The 19,103-nt window shown below is 44.6% G+C and overlaps 1 protein-coding gene across 25 annotated transcripts in view; it reads left to right on the forward strand.

The window, feature by feature from the left end:
- MAPK8IP3 (mitogen-activated protein kinase 8 interacting protein 3) overlaps nt 1-19,103 on the forward strand; it is a 63,965-nt gene that overhangs the window by 13,794 nt on the left and 31,068 nt on the right. For 14 of the 25 annotated variants that reach the window (XM_064153360.1, XM_064153371.1, XM_064153361.1 and 11 more), the window contains exons 2-8: nt 2,764-2,884; nt 3,566-3,636; nt 4,490-4,584; nt 7,280-7,303; nt 9,190-9,334; nt 14,700-14,946; nt 17,778-17,880. In XM_064153360.1, the coding sequence (XP_064009430.1) occupies nt 2,764-2,884; nt 3,566-3,636; nt 4,490-4,584; nt 7,280-7,303; nt 9,190-9,334; nt 14,700-14,946; nt 17,778-17,880 (806 nt within the window). The remainder of the gene's footprint in view (nt 1-2,763; nt 2,885-3,565; nt 3,637-4,489; nt 4,585-7,279; nt 7,304-9,189; nt 9,335-14,699; nt 14,947-17,777; nt 17,881-19,103) is intronic. The other 11 variants (XM_064153366.1, XM_064153372.1, XM_064153377.1 and 8 more) reach the window with 5 other exon arrangements.

The following is a 19,103-nucleotide window of genomic DNA, read 5'->3' on the forward strand; positions in this document are numbered from 1 at the left end:
CTTAAGATTATTTTATGCCCTGTGTTTGCCCTGTAAAGTCTAGTGTGTAAGCCATTGTTTGGCATAATCCTGAGTTGTTACAGACTAGTTATCCTGCTTGAAATCTGGGGAGAGAGGCCAGTAGCAGAAAATCCATATCAGTAATTTTTATATACAGCAGTTTCATACTCCAGTCTTCTTAGTGGCTTTTAGTGGATAGTGAGGCTCTTCCCCTGATGCTGTATGAAATATCTACTGCTGGGTTCTTGGGAAAAAAAATAAAGCTTTGTTGAATCCCCTGGTGACTGCTCACTTTTAGTGTGAGGGCTGAGTGGCGGTGACAGTGTGTACTAAACCGTCTCAGTCAGGAGCATGCTTGCCTGGGGACAGCTCTGGCAGCGAGAGCTGGTCTGGCTGTTCACTCCTCTCTGGATCTGGGACTTGTTTCCCTTCTTTCAGCCCTTCTGATGCACAGGGAGAACCTCAGGTGAGATGGATTCTGATGTAGGAGCAGCTAAAAGGTGCTTCAGAGAGCCCTTGTGCTCAGATGTTGTTGTTCAGTCTCTTCAGCAGACAGTGCAGGATATGCTGGGGTCCATTTGTCTGGAATGCTGTTCTGCCCTGAGAGTACTTAGGCTAATATGAATTTTTAATAGAGTCTTCATGTCCCTTTCTTCTCTAAATGGTCAATCGATTTCTAGTTTTCTGATTCTTTGATTACTTTTAGGTTGTAGAATAGACAGGACTGAGTAAGAAGACAGAGCCATATTTGTAGAAGACTTAGAAGCTTCCAATCAGTTTCCTCTGAATTAAAACAAAACAGCAGCAATAAATCCAGGAATCCTATTAAAGATGACCTACATAGTGGAATAAAATGGCACTTGTACCTTCTACTGCTTCCTGTTTAACAGGGAAAGCTCTGAATGTTTTCCTGAAATTCCATTCATTTGTACTGTTGGTAAAAACCTCATTGCTGTCGGGCTTGGCTTGCTCATGAATGGAGCACTAGGAGCAGGAAGGTATCTTGAGTCAAGAGGGTAGTGAAGGCTGAGCCAGCTCGATGTGGTGGGGCTTGACTGTACATGACTGTAATTAAAATAGTTTGTCAGCTGAGCTTTAGCACAGAGTGATTCCAGCAAAACCCTGCGAGGAGGTGGAGAATACAGCAGGAAAACAGTTGTGTTGTTGGGACAGCTTTGATCAGTCCTCCAAAGTGCTGCTCCTCTAGTTGTGTAGTTGTCTCAGGATTTCGTTTCCCCCCATTTTTACTCTGACATGATACAGTTGGTTCTGGAAAATGTTTCTAGAATACATCTGAAAATTCCCAAACCAGATTGCTTCATACATTTCTCAGAAGTCATTAAAACAGGTTGATAGATTAAAAGTCATTAAATGACTATCAGTCTTTGAAACAGATTGAGTGACTAAGGGATTTCAGTGTTTGACATCTTGGAGAAAAAATATGTACTTAAAAGTCTAAAACCTTGCACCGTCTTAAAATGTAATTACAAAGTAAATGTTTAGCCTCCAAGATAACTCTTTTATAGTGGAAAAAGGGTGTTGGTACTTCTGATACTTCTGGAAAACAAGGAGGGGGAAGAAACTTGTCTTAGGGCAGTAAATTCAGGCAGGAAGGAAAAGAAAGTTAAAAGCCCAGTTAAAGATTAAAGGCACTGCAGAACACTTAGTGCAGGAAAACCAGAGGTGGCTGAAATGCATTTGATTGTTTCTATAAATACAGGTCTGTAGCACTGAAAAGTGATTCGCTGTTCAGATGGATTTACTGAGCAGTTCTTAAAGTCTGCCAGAACAGTAAAAATGCAGCCAGCGAGAAGCTCCAGTTCCCAAACACAGTGCTGGCTCCAGTGTCACTGCTAATTATTCCAGTCCAAGTAAGAGGAGCAGTGCACAAGGCTGCTCCTGGGAACGGAGTCAAGTGCTGTGTGCCTTGGTTCGTGTGCAGAATTTAGCACAGTAATCTTCCTGTGCACTGCAGTGCATCACTTTTCCTGGGAATCGTAGCTAGAAAGGATTTACACCAGAGTCTGTCTCTTTGAGAGTGCAGTGAGGCTTTACTTCTTAAATTGAACTTGCCGTGTGCTCTTGATCAGCCTGATTTGCAGAGAGCAACCCTTTCCCCCCCTGCAGAGTACAGAGGGCGAGAGAAAGCTTTTCTTTCCCAGTGTTTATACTTGGAGGAGGAGGGGATTGCAGCCAGCAGATGTGCACATGAATCTCTGAGAGCTTGGCCTGAGGAGCATTTTGCCAACAGAGAGAAGAGTGGCAGGGCCAGAACAGAGCACCCTGGTGAACTTCTTGTAGCCCCATTATCTCCTGTATAAACATCTTAAAGCCAGGTTAAAGCCACCTTGGCTTTTTTTCCTACCCTCTCTTTCTTCTTACAACTATCTAAGGGGTGGGAGTCAGGAAGATGGGGCCAGATTGTCCTCGGTGGTGCCCAGTTACAGGGTAAGAGATAATGGGCATAAACTTGAACATAAGAAGTTCTGTCTAAACATGAAGAGAAACTTCCTTACTTTGAGGGTGATGGAGCACTGGAACAGGCTGCCCAGAGAGGCTGTGGAGTCTTCTTCTCTTGAGACTTTGAGCACCCACCTGGGCCATGCCTGTGTGACCCGCCGTGAGTGACTTTGCTGTGGCAGGTTGGACTTGACGATCTACAGAGGTCCATTCCAACCTCTACCACTCTGTGATTCTGTAGGGCAAACACTTTTTACACTTACTCCTCACCTGTGCTTCTTTCTCTGCTTTGTCCCCGTTCAGAAGTTTATAGAGTTTGAAGATGCACTGGAGCAGGAGAAGAAAGAACTACAAATCCAAGTGGAACACCTTGAATTTCAGACTCGACAGCTGGAGCTGAAGACTAAAAACTATGCAGATCAGAGTAAGCAAAACTATACACCAGACAAGATGATGCACTTTGCTTTCCTCACAGATACTGCAGCTTCAAATTTGTATTTTGTAGTTTTTGTTAGTTTTAATGTAATTTATGCAAAGCCTTGCTTTGTTATAAGATTCTGGTCCTGCTAAAGGATGGGATGTATCCACTCCAGTTTAGCAGAGGCTTTGTTACTTCTTTTCTGTGGGGCATGCTCAGTTTCTCCAGATGCAAGACCTGCACCATATGTAGAGCTTTGGAATCTGGTTTCCCCTTTCTTCTTGTCCCCATTTTTTTGTCACAGGAACAATCACATCTCTTTGTTTCCTTGTTTTTTTTTACAAATGCTTCCTTAACACCTTTTGTTCAGTGCTGCTGCTCCTCAAATAGCCAGAGGATAATTTAAATTGCTGCCAAACTGGGACACTTACGGGGCACAGGATACTGCCGAAGAACTCTTCTTCTGTCATCTTACTGTGCTGTTTGGTCTGCTTCTTTTGGGAATGTGCAGGTATCCATGAACTGAATTTGTAAGGAAGAGCAGATCCCACAGTGTGCAGTGCTCTGTTTCTGTTTGATTGTTCAGTTAGGTACAAAGTGATGGCTAACAAAATGAACTTTGAGCCTTTGAGTTTCTTTTGAGAGTCTGGAGTGTGTTAAATGATGATTGGAATCTTCTCTTGTTAGTTTCACGACTGGAGGAGCGTGAATCAGAAATGAAGAAGGAGTACAATGCTCTCCACCAGCGTCACACAGAGGTAGGAAGGCACCTTGTTATTTCTAAATAAATCAACTCAGACTCCCTGTAAAGTCACATCAAAGAGTTCAGATTTACAGTGCTGTTGATGACCACTTCAAGGCAGGATTGGACGTGGCACTTGGTGCCATGGCCTAGCCTTGAGCTCTGTGGTAAAGGGTTGGACTTGATGATCTGTGAGGTCTCTTCCAACCCTAATGATACTGTGATACTGTGATACAGCTTCTGAATGTTGGGAACATTAGAAATATCTGAAGGGAAGGTGTGAAGCAGATGGAGCCAGGCCCTTTTCAGTGGTGTCCTGTGACCAGACCAGAGGCAGCTGGCACAGACTGAACACAGAATGCTCCTTCTGAGACTGTGCTGTAAGGGTGGCAAGCACTGACACAGATTGCCCACGGATGTAGTGAGGTCTCCCATCTTTGGAGCTATTCAGAAGCCACCTGGGCACAGTCCTGGGCAACCTACACATGTCCTGTTTGAGCAGGGATGTTAGACCTGGTGGACCCCAAGAGGTTCCTTTCAGCCTCAGCTCTTCTGTGGTTCTGTCAGTAGTGTCCCATTACCTTATTTCCCACTGCCAGTGAGCCTCCAGGACACATCTTAAATTGTTTTCAGATGTGGTCTTTCATGGCTCTGCTGTGACAAGATTAAGTAATTTCCAGCACAATTTGCTGTCAAATTTTCTATCAGATGAATCTCTTCGCTTACATCATCAGTTTAGAAGACAAGAGCAAAGACAAGATGATGTGCAAAAAAAGAAAGGGAGTTTGAAATAGACACTGGAGAACATCAAACAAAAACAGAAGATGAGTCTTCTCTGTTTGGTTCATGGATTTTTTCTCTCCTCACAGATGATCCAGACCTATGTGGAACACATCGAGCGATCCAAGATGCAGCAGCAAGTTGGGGGAAATAATCAAACCGAGGGTAGTCTACCTGGGAGAAGGTAGGACCATAACCTCTCCATGTCATGTATGCCATCCAGGAACTTACAAAGTGGAGTGCCATCTGGCATGGATTGTAGTTGAAGCTGCTTGCAGAGGGTTGTGTTTGAGTTGTGAGTACTTCTTTACTGAGGCTTGATTGCAAGGAGCTTTGTGTGTTCTGGTACAAAGCATAGGCTTTGTCGTGCTGCTACTGATGGGTGGCCTCTGGAAAATATGTTTGTATTGTCAGGTGGCATCTAAAAGGTTTGTCTATAAAATGGATGAAGGTGTTGCATGTGTGTGTGTGGTATCCAGCAAAACTGTAACAATCACATTAGCTGTTACAGGGTTTTTATTCCTGTTCCCTCAAGGGAACCTCAGTGTATGTCTGTTTCCCAGTATACCCACCTACTCTCAAGAAGCTGATTTCCTGCCCCCTCCACCCATTTTAAGAATACCAAACCAGTAAGAACCAGCCTTTGCTTAAAGAAGGCAGTGGTAGGAAGAAAATTCAGCATAGAGAAGAACTAGGGTTTTGTAGTTTTAGGAGAAAGGTAAAGCTCCACAGTTGCAGTTACATTGATAGCGGTACAGATACATGTAGTTGTAACTGGTGTGTGAAGGCACCCAACACTTCTGATGATACTCTAGAGTAGTAATGTTGCCCATGGGGTGTGAAGTAGAAGTTATGTTCCATAAATAGTGGTTAGAGAAGTGGTAGATAACATAATACATAATCTGCTCAGACTGAGCATCTTTTATCGGGCTAACACAGGATGGCACATCAGGCTATAGTGCAGGGGGCAGTGTGGGCAAAGACATGGAGACTGAAAATACTGGGAAACAAATCAATGGAAAGCTGTGAAGGTTGCAGAAGTAGCATGTGGCTGGGATGAGGAAATGCAAAAGAGCACTGAGCAAAGTTTGAAGATGAAGTAAGTGAAATGACTTGCAGTTAAGAATAAATAAATGTATTGAGATTAAAGGAAGGATGAGTGAGGATATGTGTTGAGGTCAGTTGGCTTTTGTCAGTTGGTTTGGGGTGATGTAATAGCAGGGAAATCTCAGGTCTTGGCATAGGATGTACAGTTACCCTCTGCCTTCTGTGGCTCCCTGTTGCTGGATTGGATTGCTCTGGTAATGACAGAATTCAGACTGCAAATCTTCTGCCTGTCTATTTTGAGAAATAAAAAGGGAGAGAAAAAGAGACTCAGCTCCACCTTATCAATGAAAGGTGCTTGAGGGATGGAAAGGCAGTAGTGGGAGACATTAATCTTTATACACTAGCCAGATTTTAGTCTTACTGTGTTTTCTGCAACTAGAATTATTTATCACTGCTCTCTACAACTCTCTGAGAGGAGGTTGGAGCCAGGTGGAGGTTGATCTCTTCTCCCTGGTACCAGGGAGGAAATGGACTGAAATTGTGCTGGGGGTGTTTAGGCTGAAGATGAGGAAAGTTTTGTGCTTTTTTTTTCTTCAAGAGTGGAAGATTGAAAGAGGCTGTCCAGGGAGGTGGTGGAGTCACCATCCCTGGAGATGTTCAAGAATTGTGTGCGCATGGCACTTGGGGACATGTGGTCGTGTTAGGTTGATGGTTAGACTGGATGATCTTAGAGGTCTTTTTCAACCCAAATAATTCTGTGATTCTGTGATACTTCATCCTTCTCTCCCCTTTGCGTTCTGGAAATCCACATTGAGCTCCCAAAACATCATCTGATCCTTGTGTTACAGCTGAACTCTGTTACATGTCAGGCTTATTTTGCCTTCCTATTTCTTCTTCTGTAAATAAGAATTTATCTGTGGAAGGACCTGGACAGTAAAATAGAAAAGTGCTGCAGGCAAAATCATGTCTAGAGACTCTCTCTTTTCAAGGGCTGTTCGTGTATGCACCTGCCAAATCTGAGTTGAACTGGATGGTAGAAATTGACTTTAATGAAATTCTCCTTCCTTACCTTTCAGTAAGCAAATATGATTTGTGACTTTATGTTACCATCTATCACAGTGATGCACAGTGGAAGGTATTACTGGTTAGATCTGCAAGACTGCCCTTCTCCAGTCCGAAGGGCAAAGTTTTGATCTAGAACTGCCTCTTCTTATTAGAGAAATCCCTCTTTCACCCCTTGAAGTGTCATACTGCTGGTCAACTTGGAGACAGAAAAAAAACAAGAAATGCTGTCTGTCTGTGAAGGGCTCTCATGGGGCTTTTCCCATGACCAGTGGGAAATGAGACTTTTCTTACTTCACTCCAAGCTTACCACTGTCAGCCTGCGTGTATGGTTAGCCCTGTTTGTACCTGCTTGTGCCCAAGCAGGATTTATGTCGCTGCTCAGCTGGATGGGAATGAACATCAGTACTTGTGTCCTGTATTGCACTGATGTGCAGGGGGCAGACATGGGCGTTGTTTCCCATGGGCTGGTGTGCAGGCTGGGATGCATTTATTGGTTTTCATCTGTGGACTGCACAGAGGTGCAGATTTGCCTAAGACCGTAAGTACACCGAGAGTCTGTGCCAGCCACTTGGGAGAGGTCTGTGCAAGAGCTGTTGGGGAGGCGGGGGCTGAGTATCTCCCCCCACTGCAGAGGGGCAGTGGGTACAGTGCACTGTGTCTGTTGGAGGGCTGCATGTCTGCATGACCTCTGCTCTCTAATGGTTGTTCTTTTGTCTTGCTTTTTGTGCGGCTGCTGCTCTGTCTGGCTGTTCTGTTTGTCCCTTCAGTCATCGCCAGTCATGGAGGAAAAGGTAAATCTTACTGCTGCATCTTAACTTTGTGTGATGGGTTAGGAACTTTCCCTGCACACCCTGTTGAAATTTACCAGACTAGCTCAGACGTCTTGGAAGTAAGATGAAGCTGTATTTACAGCAAAGCAAGATTTACAAGCACATATACACAGTATATATTGTGGTGACAGGTCAAGGAGTAATAGATTTGAACTGGAAGAGGGGAGATTCAAACTAGATGTTAGGAAAGGATTCTTTACAGCGAGGATGGTGAGACACTGGAACAGGTTGCCCAGGGAGGTTGTGGATGCTCCTCCCCTGGATGTGTTCAAGGCCAGGTTGGATGAGGCCTTGAGCAACCTGTTCTAGTGGGAGATGTCCCTGCCTATGGCAGGGGGTTGGAGCTGGATGATCCTTGAGGTCGCTTCCTAAACCATTCTGTTCTATTTACAAATATTTACACTTACATACACATTAGAAATAATACAGAAATCCAGACTCCCTCCCAGACAAATAAAACTGCCCAGAAGGGGCTCAAAGCTACCCCCTCTTTTCTCCCTCTGCTTTCCCAGACAGACAAACAAAACAGCCAGCAAAGCTTAACATTAGCCAAGATTAGAGGAGGGAGATTAGAGCAAATTGAAGGAGAAACGAAAGGGAAAAGTGTCACAGGCCAGAGTGGGACAAATTGTTGACATTTTAGCTTTTTATCCATCTCAGCAAAAGCAGTGAATGATACAGACTTCATCATTATTTTCTTTTCACAACAGATGATCTAATTTCTCTCATTAAAATACTGCAGTTAGCCTCAAACCATCACACTTTGTTAATCCGAAAGGCACGTGAAGGTCTGCTGTAACTAATACTGGTGTACAGAGGGGTAGGTTTCATTACCCCACACCAGAAAGTGGAGCCCAGTACAGGAGATGGTGAAGTACCCCTTTTGGGGTGCGTTTCACACAGAAGATAAGGTTAGTTAATGTCTTCAGGTCCACTGGGATCCAGCTAGCAGAGGCTGCTGGGGTTGTCCCCTAAATAGAGATGTGCTCTGTCCCTGCTTCTCTGACACCAAACCACTTACTGCTTTAGGCAGGCTGCGGCAGCCTTTGCTATCTCCTGAGCTTGCTCTGGGTTTTCTCCCACTGGAACTTGGCCTCAAAATCTCTGCCAGCATGTATATTCAGAACAAAATTTGCAGCTAGCTAGTCACCTGCAATTGGCAGAAAGAGAAGGTTGAGGAAAAAACATAATTAAAGCCATCTGGCAGTATGAAAGATGCCTTCATTTACACCTTTAATTTCTGCAGTTTGAGTGCATTGTAACACGGATCTCAAGAGAGGATCAGAGAGCACAAACACTTTCTTATTTAGCATTGGAAGTGATTCAAAACCATCTGATTTCTGCTGTTGGAGCTAACCAGATTTGGGGTGGAAATGTACAGAACTGCCATGCAGACAACTCTTACTTAAAATCCTCTTTGCCAGACCTGGGGATGACATCTTCAGGATTTATGGGAGCTTTGTTTTTGCTCTGGGTTGTTTTGCTATAGTACCTTTGTTTCTCAGTAGACATCCTGACTTAGATTCACTGATGGGTCCTTGCACTTTTGCATCCCCTCAGAATGTTTCATACTGATGGAGAAGTCAGTTGTGCCTGTTAGATCACTGGACCCTCTCCCTCTCAGTCGCCTCAGGAAGAGGCATGGCTCTAGCAGTATACACAGTGGGTCTGAGTAGAGGACACTGTGGGGTTGTGGGACCTGGGTGTTTACACAGCTGCTGTGTCAGGGGAAGGGATGCAATTCAGTTTGCAGTGACGTCTATTTCACATCAGCTAGCATGCTGGTTTGCTTCTCTGAGCACTTGTAAGTGGCTAACAGATTGGTTCCCCTCTGCTTCTCTCTTCAGCAGGAAGGAACGGCCTAACTCCCTGAACGTCTTCCCTCTGGCAGATGGCATGGTACGTGGGCACATAGGGGCCAAGATCATCCCCACACTGGACCACTGGCACCTGAGTGACCTCGGCCAGCTGCAGTCCAACTCCAGCTACAAGGTTTTATAGACCATCATGGAGCAAGGATTTCACACTCTCCTGCTGTCAATAGCATTCCATGTTTTCATTAAGATGGAGACCAGTCTGTGTCCATAACCCTTTGCAGCCTCTCCTTGCTGTGTGTCTGCTCCCTTGGTAGCTGTACTGTGGGACAAGAGTCTTTTGCAGATCTGGCGTATGGTGTGGGAGGGATTTGACACTACTTCTCATGCCTCTTATCTCAGTCATAATCTCCTTTACTTGGCTGGCCCCAGATTGAGAGGAATGTGTGGGGAGAGAGAGATTTAGGGAAGAGAAATCCTTGGCTTTTCCTCTTGCAAATAAGCTATAAACAGTGGCAGAACCTGTCTCCTCTCCCCTCCTTGAGAAGAGCAGTGCTTTTGCACCTCACTTGGAACCAGACATTGGGTTGCACTTGCTCTCCAGTGTTTGTCCTTTTTTACTGATCGCTGCTCTGGCCTTTCTGTGTTCAGTTAAATCCTCTGCTCTCCTGAACCTCTCTAGATGCCCACGTCTTGCACTGTGCTTAAAGGTCTTTAGTTCCTCCTGTATGTCATTGTCACTCTAGGCTTGCATTGTCCGCCTTCAGTACTCTGCCTCCTGCACTGGGGTTTGTGGAAAACCAGCACTGAACTATGCTGAAGCAACTGCATGGTTCTGCCTGTTGCTTGTCCTGCCATTCAGAGACTGGTCTGAGTTCAGAGACCCAGATGTTGTACAGGTCACTTCAGTTGTTCACAGTGTGGACTATGCATGGTGACCTACATTTCCCATGAGCTGTACTTGCAGACTCTCAAAGTCTTTGTGCTCAGGATCCAAGCAAATTCAGTTCTCTCTTTGAATGATGTTCTGCAAACACCTGGTGAAAGGCCTGAGAGTGCCTGGCATTGTTCACAGAGCTTCTGGTCTGCTTTAGAAGTGGATAAAATTTACCTTCTCTCTCCCTGGAATTTGCAGAACATCAAGTGTTTTATATGTCACCTTGTGAGAAGTTACAAATCGCTAATCCTGTACATTAAGGCAGTAAAAGCAGAGAGGGGGGAAATAAAAAACAACAAGGAAATAAAAAAGCTGACTTGCCATTGTACCTATTCTACATGTCTCCAGGTTGCATTAATGGTACATTGGCCTGAGTGACTCTGCAGGGAAGGCTTCTTTGATGCATAACATGAGAAATTCAAAGCAGCAGCATTCCTTTTTTAGCTCTACCTTTATGAAGAAGCCAGGCCTAGCACGGCATAAACGTTAGTGTTTGTCAACCCTTTGCTGTCATGGAAGTTGGAAATCCAAAAACAAGACCTTTGGATAAGGTGGAGACTATTCATGGACCCCAACCCTTGCTGCACTGTTAGAGGCACAGAAGTTTGGGGAATGTAGCAACTTGCGAAGTGCCAGTTGGATCTTGCAGTCTTTGGAGAGCTCTGGCTGGAACTCAGGAATAGCAATGCCTCAGTGCAATGATGTAACTGAAGATGATGGAAATGAAGATAGAGCATGAATGTGTTCCTTCAGACTAGCGCCATGCCAACACAACACTGCTGCAAGGACACAGAGACCAATGTGCAGTGCTGCACACTCTGGTGTGAATGTGCCCTTAAGCTCTCCAGCAGCCAGGCATGTGCAGCAGGGGTTAATTTTTAGAGAAGAGCTGTAGGACTCTGAGGTTAGATCCATCTTCTAAAGACTTGCTAAGGTGTAATTCTTTAAACAGTACTTCTGCTCTGAGGATAGGTTGAGGAAGCTGGGCTTGTTCAGCCTGAGGAAGAGGAGACTTCAGGGTGGCTTGAGACCTGCTTTCCAATGTCTGAAGGGAGCCTACAGGAAGGCTGGAGAGAGACTTTTCATAAGGGCGTCTAGAGGCAGGACAAGGAGGAATGGTTTGAAGCTGAGGGAGAGCAGGGTTAGACTGGATCATAGGAAGAAGTTCTTATGTACAAGGGTGGTGGGACGCTGAAGTAGGTTGGCCAAGGAGGTTGTGGATGCCTCCACTCTGGGGCTGTTCAAGTCTAGGTTGGCTGAGTCCAGTTGAGAAGCATCTCTGCCCATGGTGGGGAGATTGAAGTAGATGATTTCTGAGGTCCCCTCCAACTTGATCCATTCTGTGACTTTATAATTTAACATTGTAGAACTTGTGAAAGAAGTTGAGTGGATTGCAGGAGATTTGGTGGTGTCAGGCAAAAGGTTCCATTTCTGGTTGCAAAAAAGCTTTGTGCAGAAGTAGAAGTGTGCTACTCCAAATGTATTTGATAGGTAGTGCTGGGATGTGTGTTAGAGCTCATTAGGAGACTCAGAAATGGGATGCTGGGTTCCAGAGGCTAAGTGGTAGGGTGGAGTTAGAGTGCTTAGGCTGTGGAAGCCTTGGAAGGGGGTAGAGTGTTATGGAGCATTTCCTAAGAGTTTGGGGCAAACCTAGGGCTAATTGAAGGATGTGATTGACTGACTTGGTAGTTTTGCAGTTTCAAATGGAGATTTCCCTCCTGCACACTTCTTGCACTCTCTCTGACTGCATTGCCACTTCTGAAACGCTCTGCATGAATGACATCTCAGCAGTACTGCTCATGCACTCCTTGCCTCTTCTTCAGCAGCTCTGATATTTCACTGTCATCAACTACACACAACTCACCTTCCCAGTATGTATATCCTGACTTTTCTGACTCATTTTCCTTCTTCATGGGACTATATTTTAGTTATATTTTAAGTGTCCTCATATACTTTTTGTTACTATTTTCTGGTTTAGTTGCTGTCATGAAATTATTTTATTTTTATGTTCAGTCTTTATTTTATATAATGTTTTGGAGATGAAAGTCCTTAACCTTTTTGTTTTTATGTACTATGCTTTCAGTGTTATAACCATACAATTGTGGCTTCTCATGGTGACATATGACTGCTATGAATGTTGGGCCTTTGCAATACATTTTGGAGGTCACTACTACACAGTTGATGTTTAGGAGGTTGACAGGTATGGCTGTAGGTAAGTGGTGGTTGTGGAGAGTACTCTTTGGGTGAGCTATGGGTTGTGGAGGACTCAGGACACCTCCTGCACTGTAGAGGAGATCTTAATGGGATACTTGACAATAATGAAGCATTCAGGACTATAGAAGGATGAGTCCAGCAAACATTAATAGAGCTTCTGGAGTGTGAAGAAGGGTGCCTTAGTAGTGTTTACCTTTGGAAGGAAGTTCTCCAATGCAGGCTGGTAGGTTGATAAAGTATGTTTGCTAGGTAAGTCTAAAACTCAGCTGGTATAACCAAAGAATAAGTGAAAGACCAGGGTAGTTCCTCACTGGTGTGTTCTGAGCAAGGGACAGGTGATGTCAATGAGCAAAAAGTTACAGGATGTGTCTGATACAGGCACTGCCCTGCAGACACTGATGGTGCAGGGTTTCTAAATGACGTCTAGTTGCTAAGAGCAAGGAATGACATGCCTACCCACCTGGGCATCACTTTTGCAGTGCTGAGATGCTCGTGGGCACTGATTATACTTACAGACTTAGAGTAGGCACGAGAACAACTCTGGGTCCTTTCATCTAGCAGAGGTTCTGCTTGGGGAAAGAGGTTTTGTGTTTGCACTTTACACTTGATACTCTTCGTCCTCTTGTACTGTAGATGGCACAGAAAGCAAACTGGGGAGCTGAAGTAGTGAAAGGCTTACTGGATTAAATTTGTTCTCAAAAACGTGATTTGATTTTTTCCCCCTTACATATTAGGAAAGTAGCTCCTGAAAAAACATTATGAAGCAGAGAAAGGAAGTGTGGTTTTCACATGTAGCAACCCAAGTCCCTATCTCAGTCTCGATGCTAAAATCAGCACATAGGCAGGGAGACGATTTGAATGACCACCTGGGAATGTGTGTGCTGTTTGGACTGACAATGCAGAAGCTATACACAAAATATGACTTGAATTTAATGGCCATAGAAATGCACAGATGCAGTCTGAAACCTTTGACTTCCACCGTGCCGTGTACTGCAGGGTGTTTTAAGATGAGCATACAGAGGCCAGTCTAATTAAAGGAAGATCTTCCTAAGATTCCAGATTTAAAAATCCACCATGGCTGCAAAGGGTTAAGTCACCTTTTGTTTTTTCCCCCCAGTGTTCTCTCTCATCTCATTTAGATTTTTTTTGGTCATGTTTTGAGGTTTAATATTAGTACAACAAAAAGAGGCTTCCAAATTATTGGAGTGAAAATATGTCACAGCTCCAAGGTCTGGAGGCTCAAAGCAACCTCTGAGCAGAATCAGGATCTTTGTAGTGCTTGCACAGGAGGGGAGAAGCAAGCAGTAATGTTTACAGCTGGGTCTGGATGTGCTGATGCTGAATATCACTGCACCCAATTGCAACTCATTGTCACACAGAACTCCACATTAATGTGGCATCTCCCTGCAGGCAGCAATTAGAGTGGGCTGCCATGAGGAATGGTGAGATCTCATTTGGGTCTGAGACTGAGCACAGCTTTGGTCAAGACATTAATTAGCTGGCTGTGAAGCAGTGCTGCTGTAACTGACAAACAAGGGCCTCAGTATAAGGTCCTGACAGGTCCTTGAAAGTTTCATGTTTTTCAAGAGGTGATATTACAAGAAATGGGGCTATAAGGTCTGTAAAGCTGGTAGCCATTTTTCACATTCCACACTGGGAATCCATCTCCTTTCAATTTGTCAGTCTCTGGTTTTTAAAGTCCTGGGTCTCATCCTGTCGTTTGGAAGTGGGGAGACCACTCCTGTTTCTATTGTATTGTCAAGCTGGACCCATGCCTGACGAGGACAGAGGTCTCCTGTGCTAGCAAAGTCTCCATCCTGGCTTGGTATCCGCTTAGCTTCTGCAGTTCAGTGTCAAAACCACTTTGCTGTTCTCTCATCCAGGTTATGTTGATGGCTTACAATAATGACATCATCCAAGACCTCTAAGAGGCCACTTCAGATCCTTCCCAAGTGATATCCAAAATGCCTTCCAGTCTTGGGAAACGCTGCCCTGGCTTACTGCAAGTGCCAAAGCCCTTCAGCTTCCACTCTAGTCAGTGTGAGCCGCTGGTGCTTTGCGCTTACAAGGCCAGCTTTGCTGAGATGCATGATGAAGAGAACACATACAGGTGTGACTGGTGAAGAGCCACGTTTAGTAGTAAAGAAGGAAGGACGTCAGTCCTTTCACAGGTGGGATTTGCTTGCTGAGTTCAGCACGAGAACTCACTGCTTCGTTGTGGTTGCAGTGCCTGGCGTCACCAGCAAGTGCTGGATGTGCGGCTGGGACAGCGAGCAAGGCTCATTCTCCATTGTGCTTTAAGGCAGCCATGCACCAACAGCTGGGAGAGCAACTGAGATGTATAGCTGTGCTTTTCCCTTCTTGTTCTTCCTCTGCCTTGGAATCACCACAGTGCCCCCAGGATGAAATGTCCGAATCGGGACAGTCCTCAGCAGCTGCCACACCGAGCACCACTGGAACCAAGTCCAATACTCCCACCTCATCTGTGCCCTCTGCTGCTGTCACGCCGCTGAACGAGAGCATCCAGCCCCTTGGCGAATACAATGGCACCAGCAAGAGCAGCAAGAGGGCAAGAGAAAAGCGCAACAGCCGGAACATGGAAGTCCAGGTCACACAGGAGATGAGGAATGTCAGCATAGGTATGGAAGCTGAAGCTCGGGTGCTTGGTCATTGAAGTTGTGACTTCCCAGCTCTCATGTTGCCCTGTAGAGGAGGAGGCAGGGAGAGCAGGGCATTAATCAGCTTCTTAAGTACAGAATTTGAGATAGGCTTGCTCAGAAAGATAGAGACAGGAGACAGGATTGGCTGACTGTTAGCAGTTTTCTAGGTAGCAGATTTTTACATCAGTAATAGGAAGTTTCACAAATAGAGAGGATAGGAATAGGTTACTGAGTCCAGTCCCTTGCAGTGGCATTCATCCATGCCATAGAGCCCCTTTCATGAACAGTCATGTCCTATCTTAGACTAACTGAGCTTTTGGAAAGCTCTGGACCTCATCAGTATGGTAGTTACAAGCTGGTAGTTACAAACTCCATTGCACTTTTCTGCCTGGATTTATTTGGACGTATTTTATAGCTAGTTGTTCATGTGCCCAAATTTTGTCAGTCAAGCTAAACAACTATTTTCCCTTCTATGTGTTTATCTCATACCCTGATGTGTTTAAAAATAGCAATTATACCCAGCTGTTTTTCTCAGCTGAATAAGCTGTTTTCTTTTAGTTTATTTCTCATATAAGAACACCCCCAAATCTTTGAGACTTATTTTCTCTCCACTTCCTGGAGTTCATTAATAATTCAATTTCTTGTCAGGAAAGCCTAGGCCTTAGCACCTAAGGCCTTAGCACCAAGCTGCTTAAATGAAGAAATTGGTGTAATAACATCATAAAAGGCACTTTCTGTGCTTTTTAATACAGCTGTGCCAATGTAGCATCTGAGCAACTCCCAGCCTGCTTTGTATTTAGACTTGCAGCAGCCTTGGGAAATGAGAAGTGGTCTGTTTTACAGGTCACAGAATGTTAGGGGTTGGAAGGAACCTGAAAGGATCATCCAATCCAATCCCCTGCCAGAGCAGGATCACCTAGAGCAGGTCATACAGGAATGTGTCCAGAGAGATTTTGAATATCTTCAAAGAGGGAGACTCCACAACCCCCCTGGGCAGCCTGTTCCATTGTTCTGGCACCCTCACAGTGAAAAGATTTTTCCTGATGTTTACATGGAACTTCCTGTGCCTCAATGTCCTGTCATTGGGCATCACTGAGAGGTGATGGACTTAGGTTCTAAAGGACTGTAAAAGCAGCCGAAGGTAATAGGGAAAATCTGTGCAGAAGCACAGGGATGAGCATAGGTCGCTGAAGATAGCATCTGAACTAGATTATCATCCCTTTTCCTGAGTGGTACAGAGGAAATATGTCTGTTAATGTTCACAAGCTATCTGCTTACAAATGAAGACTATAAACCAAGGTGTACCATCTTTAGGTGGTAGCATTTGAATGAGAGCTGTCACGACTGAGTCCCATCCTGTATTCGTATTAGCAGCTGAGGAGGTCCCAGGGTCACAGATGCCAATCTCTCAGAAACTAGTGTGGGTCTCTATAAAAATGAATGGCTGCTGCATAGGCAGCTGCTAAATGGTGCTGTGTTCAGTGGTCCTGGCCAGGACAAGTCCGTGGAAGTACTGGCATCAGAGAGAATGCTCAGCCTAGCTTTTACAGTTGCTGCTTTGCAAGGCCGTTTAGCTTTCTTGGGTGACTGTCTGTATGTGGCTATGAAGTCATTGTACACATGAAAGCTGCTTTCTTTCTTGGTGGAAGCATTATACTGTGGGATCTGTTAAAGGTAGATAGTTGTACATGTTCAAACCTTTCAGCTGTTTCTCACACCAAATGCAAAACCAGATCTCCATGCTGAGGAGCAGCACAGATAGTTGAATTTTAATTAGCTTTTTTATGCATCTGTGGTTAAAATGTCTGTCAGTGATGTACATGTCTTAGAGCTGAGCTACCAATAAAAGGTACTCAAAGGTATTTGGAGAAAAGGCTTCCTGGCTTGACAAAATAGAGGGAAGCTTCTATTGCTATGAGCGTGAGAAGTATGGGTGCTGCTTTGTCACCCTTGGTCTTCAGACACAGTATTTGTTTCCAGCTGGTGCCTGTGCCAGCCTCAGAGAATAACATCAAAACCCAGGCTGTCACGGGCTTTGTGCATTTGGCTGCTGAGGCTGTTTGGAAAGGTCAGAAGTTTCACATGTAACATCACTGAGGGACTGATGCCCTTTACAGATTAGGTCTTTAATCCTTCAATGATTCCTTGCTTGAGCAGATACTGTCTTCATAGTGCTCGTTTAGAATAAGTGCAAGTCTGAGCTTTTGAACAGTTTGGTATCAAATAAATGTGACTTGGCAAGAAGAGAAAATTCTTCATGCCTTGGGCTGTAGGTTATACAAAAAGCAGAGTGGATTTCACTTATCAGTCTTTCAGTGGAATGTCAGTGTAACAGGTATCTAAATCAGCTGTAGACTTGAGAGTCTCTATTGAAAAATTACTCGTTTCAAAATTAAATAGTGCCACTTTGTAACTACATTAGTCTTGGTGAAGCTGTGCAGAGAATCACCGTGGAGTCTTAGCTAAAGCTGCATGGTGAGTGCAGAGTTTTACTGACAGATGACAAGTTTGTTTGGAATTTCATTGAATGGATGAAGTATTCCTGGTTCTGACATGTTTGGGAGGATTTGGGTCGGTGATTGTGGTAACACTCTGGTACGGTGAAGGTGGGGCAGGGGTTCTTATGGTCTGCCTGCTCTGATGCATTTGTGACTTTAGGTGGTCAGCCACCTTCTGTCTCTATTTTAAGACTTCAAACATGACATCATGGAGCTTTGAAACCTCCATATTCAAAGCTGCAAAAATCCCTTCCAGGAACATCATCCTGTGAAAGTCCTGACGCTAGAGATCATGTGTATTATCTTACCTAGGAATGGGTAGCAGTGATGAGTGGTCTGATGTGCAGGACATCATCGACTCTACTCCAGAGCTGGATATGTGCCAAGACCCGCGCCTGGAACGCTCTGGTAACAGGTATGGGTTGCCACTTTGCACTGTGTGCTCTTTTGCTTGGCTTTATGAGGAGTGAGGAACAGATGCTGTGGCTCACCCTGAGGTCAGGATGCAGCTGTTCGAAAAAGTCCATATAGTCTGACTGGTGTGAATAGGAGAGGTCCTGCCTGACTTTTGAGCAGGGTGTGATGAGCATCAATAACTGATGCCTTTCTCAACAGCGAAACCACATACAGTTAAGCAGCCCTCAGAGTATGTGGGATGCATGGGCAATTTTTAGGGGCAGACACGGGAGGAATCTGGGCAGCCCACACAGCTCTGTGTGTGCAAGACAAAAGTAAACAATGAGATTGGTCAAACGCAAGAGAAAGAAGGGAATGGAGAGGACTGCTGCACTGGGAGCTCTGCAGGCAGGAATTTCTAATCCAGACAGTGAGACTGGAAGCTGTTGGAGACACAAGGTAACTCCAGCTGCAGAGCAATGTGCTTGCTGCTTTAAAAGCAGAATACTTTTGAGACATGTGGAGCTTCTCAAAGTTGAATGTTGAAGAGGTTGATTTCAAGCTGAGTTAGGACATTGAGTGCTGGTTGCTTTTTGTTGCGTGTGCTGTCCATTAGACTGCACAAACTGATAAATTTCAGTGCAGTCACAGCACCCCTTTCTAACTCCAGTGCTCTCAGATTTCTGAGTAGCTTTAATTTTTCTGTAATTGAACAAAACCACTTTTTTGTTCCCCTGCAATGTGCTGACACTCTGCAATATCAGATGCACCCCATTTGTAACCTCAGGCTTTGCCACTGAAACTTAATTTATCTAAGGATGAAGCTATGCAACTCAAGATAGTCTTCAGTGGTACTGAACTTTGTTAGACTGATGGGAAAGTTGCCCAGCCTATCTTCCTGCTGCTGATTCCCCTGTTTCAGTGGGAGGTGTCCCTACCTATGGCAGGGGGTTGGAACTAGGTGAGGTCCCTTCCAACCTAAACCATTCTATGATTCTGTATAAGGCAGTGCACTAAAAAGTGTTTGTACCCACGTTAAGAACATTTTTTTAGATGAGGCAACAACAGTCTCAGAGGTTACCTCACCTCCCAGCTATTTTCTCTTTGAGCCATGAGACAGTCAAGAAAAGCAGGAAGATTCTCAGTGATACTAAGAGGTGGAAATGTGCTCTGGTAAGATATTAATAGAAAGCATTAATTTTGATTTCCCTTTAATGGAGTGTATTTTGCTGACATGAAGAA

This window comes from Pogoniulus pusillus, chromosome 13 (assembly GCF_015220805.1).
Source record: "Pogoniulus pusillus isolate bPogPus1 chromosome 13, bPogPus1.pri, whole genome shotgun sequence".
In the NCBI taxonomy this organism is placed as follows: Eukaryota; Metazoa; Chordata; class Aves; order Piciformes; family Lybiidae; genus Pogoniulus; species Pogoniulus pusillus.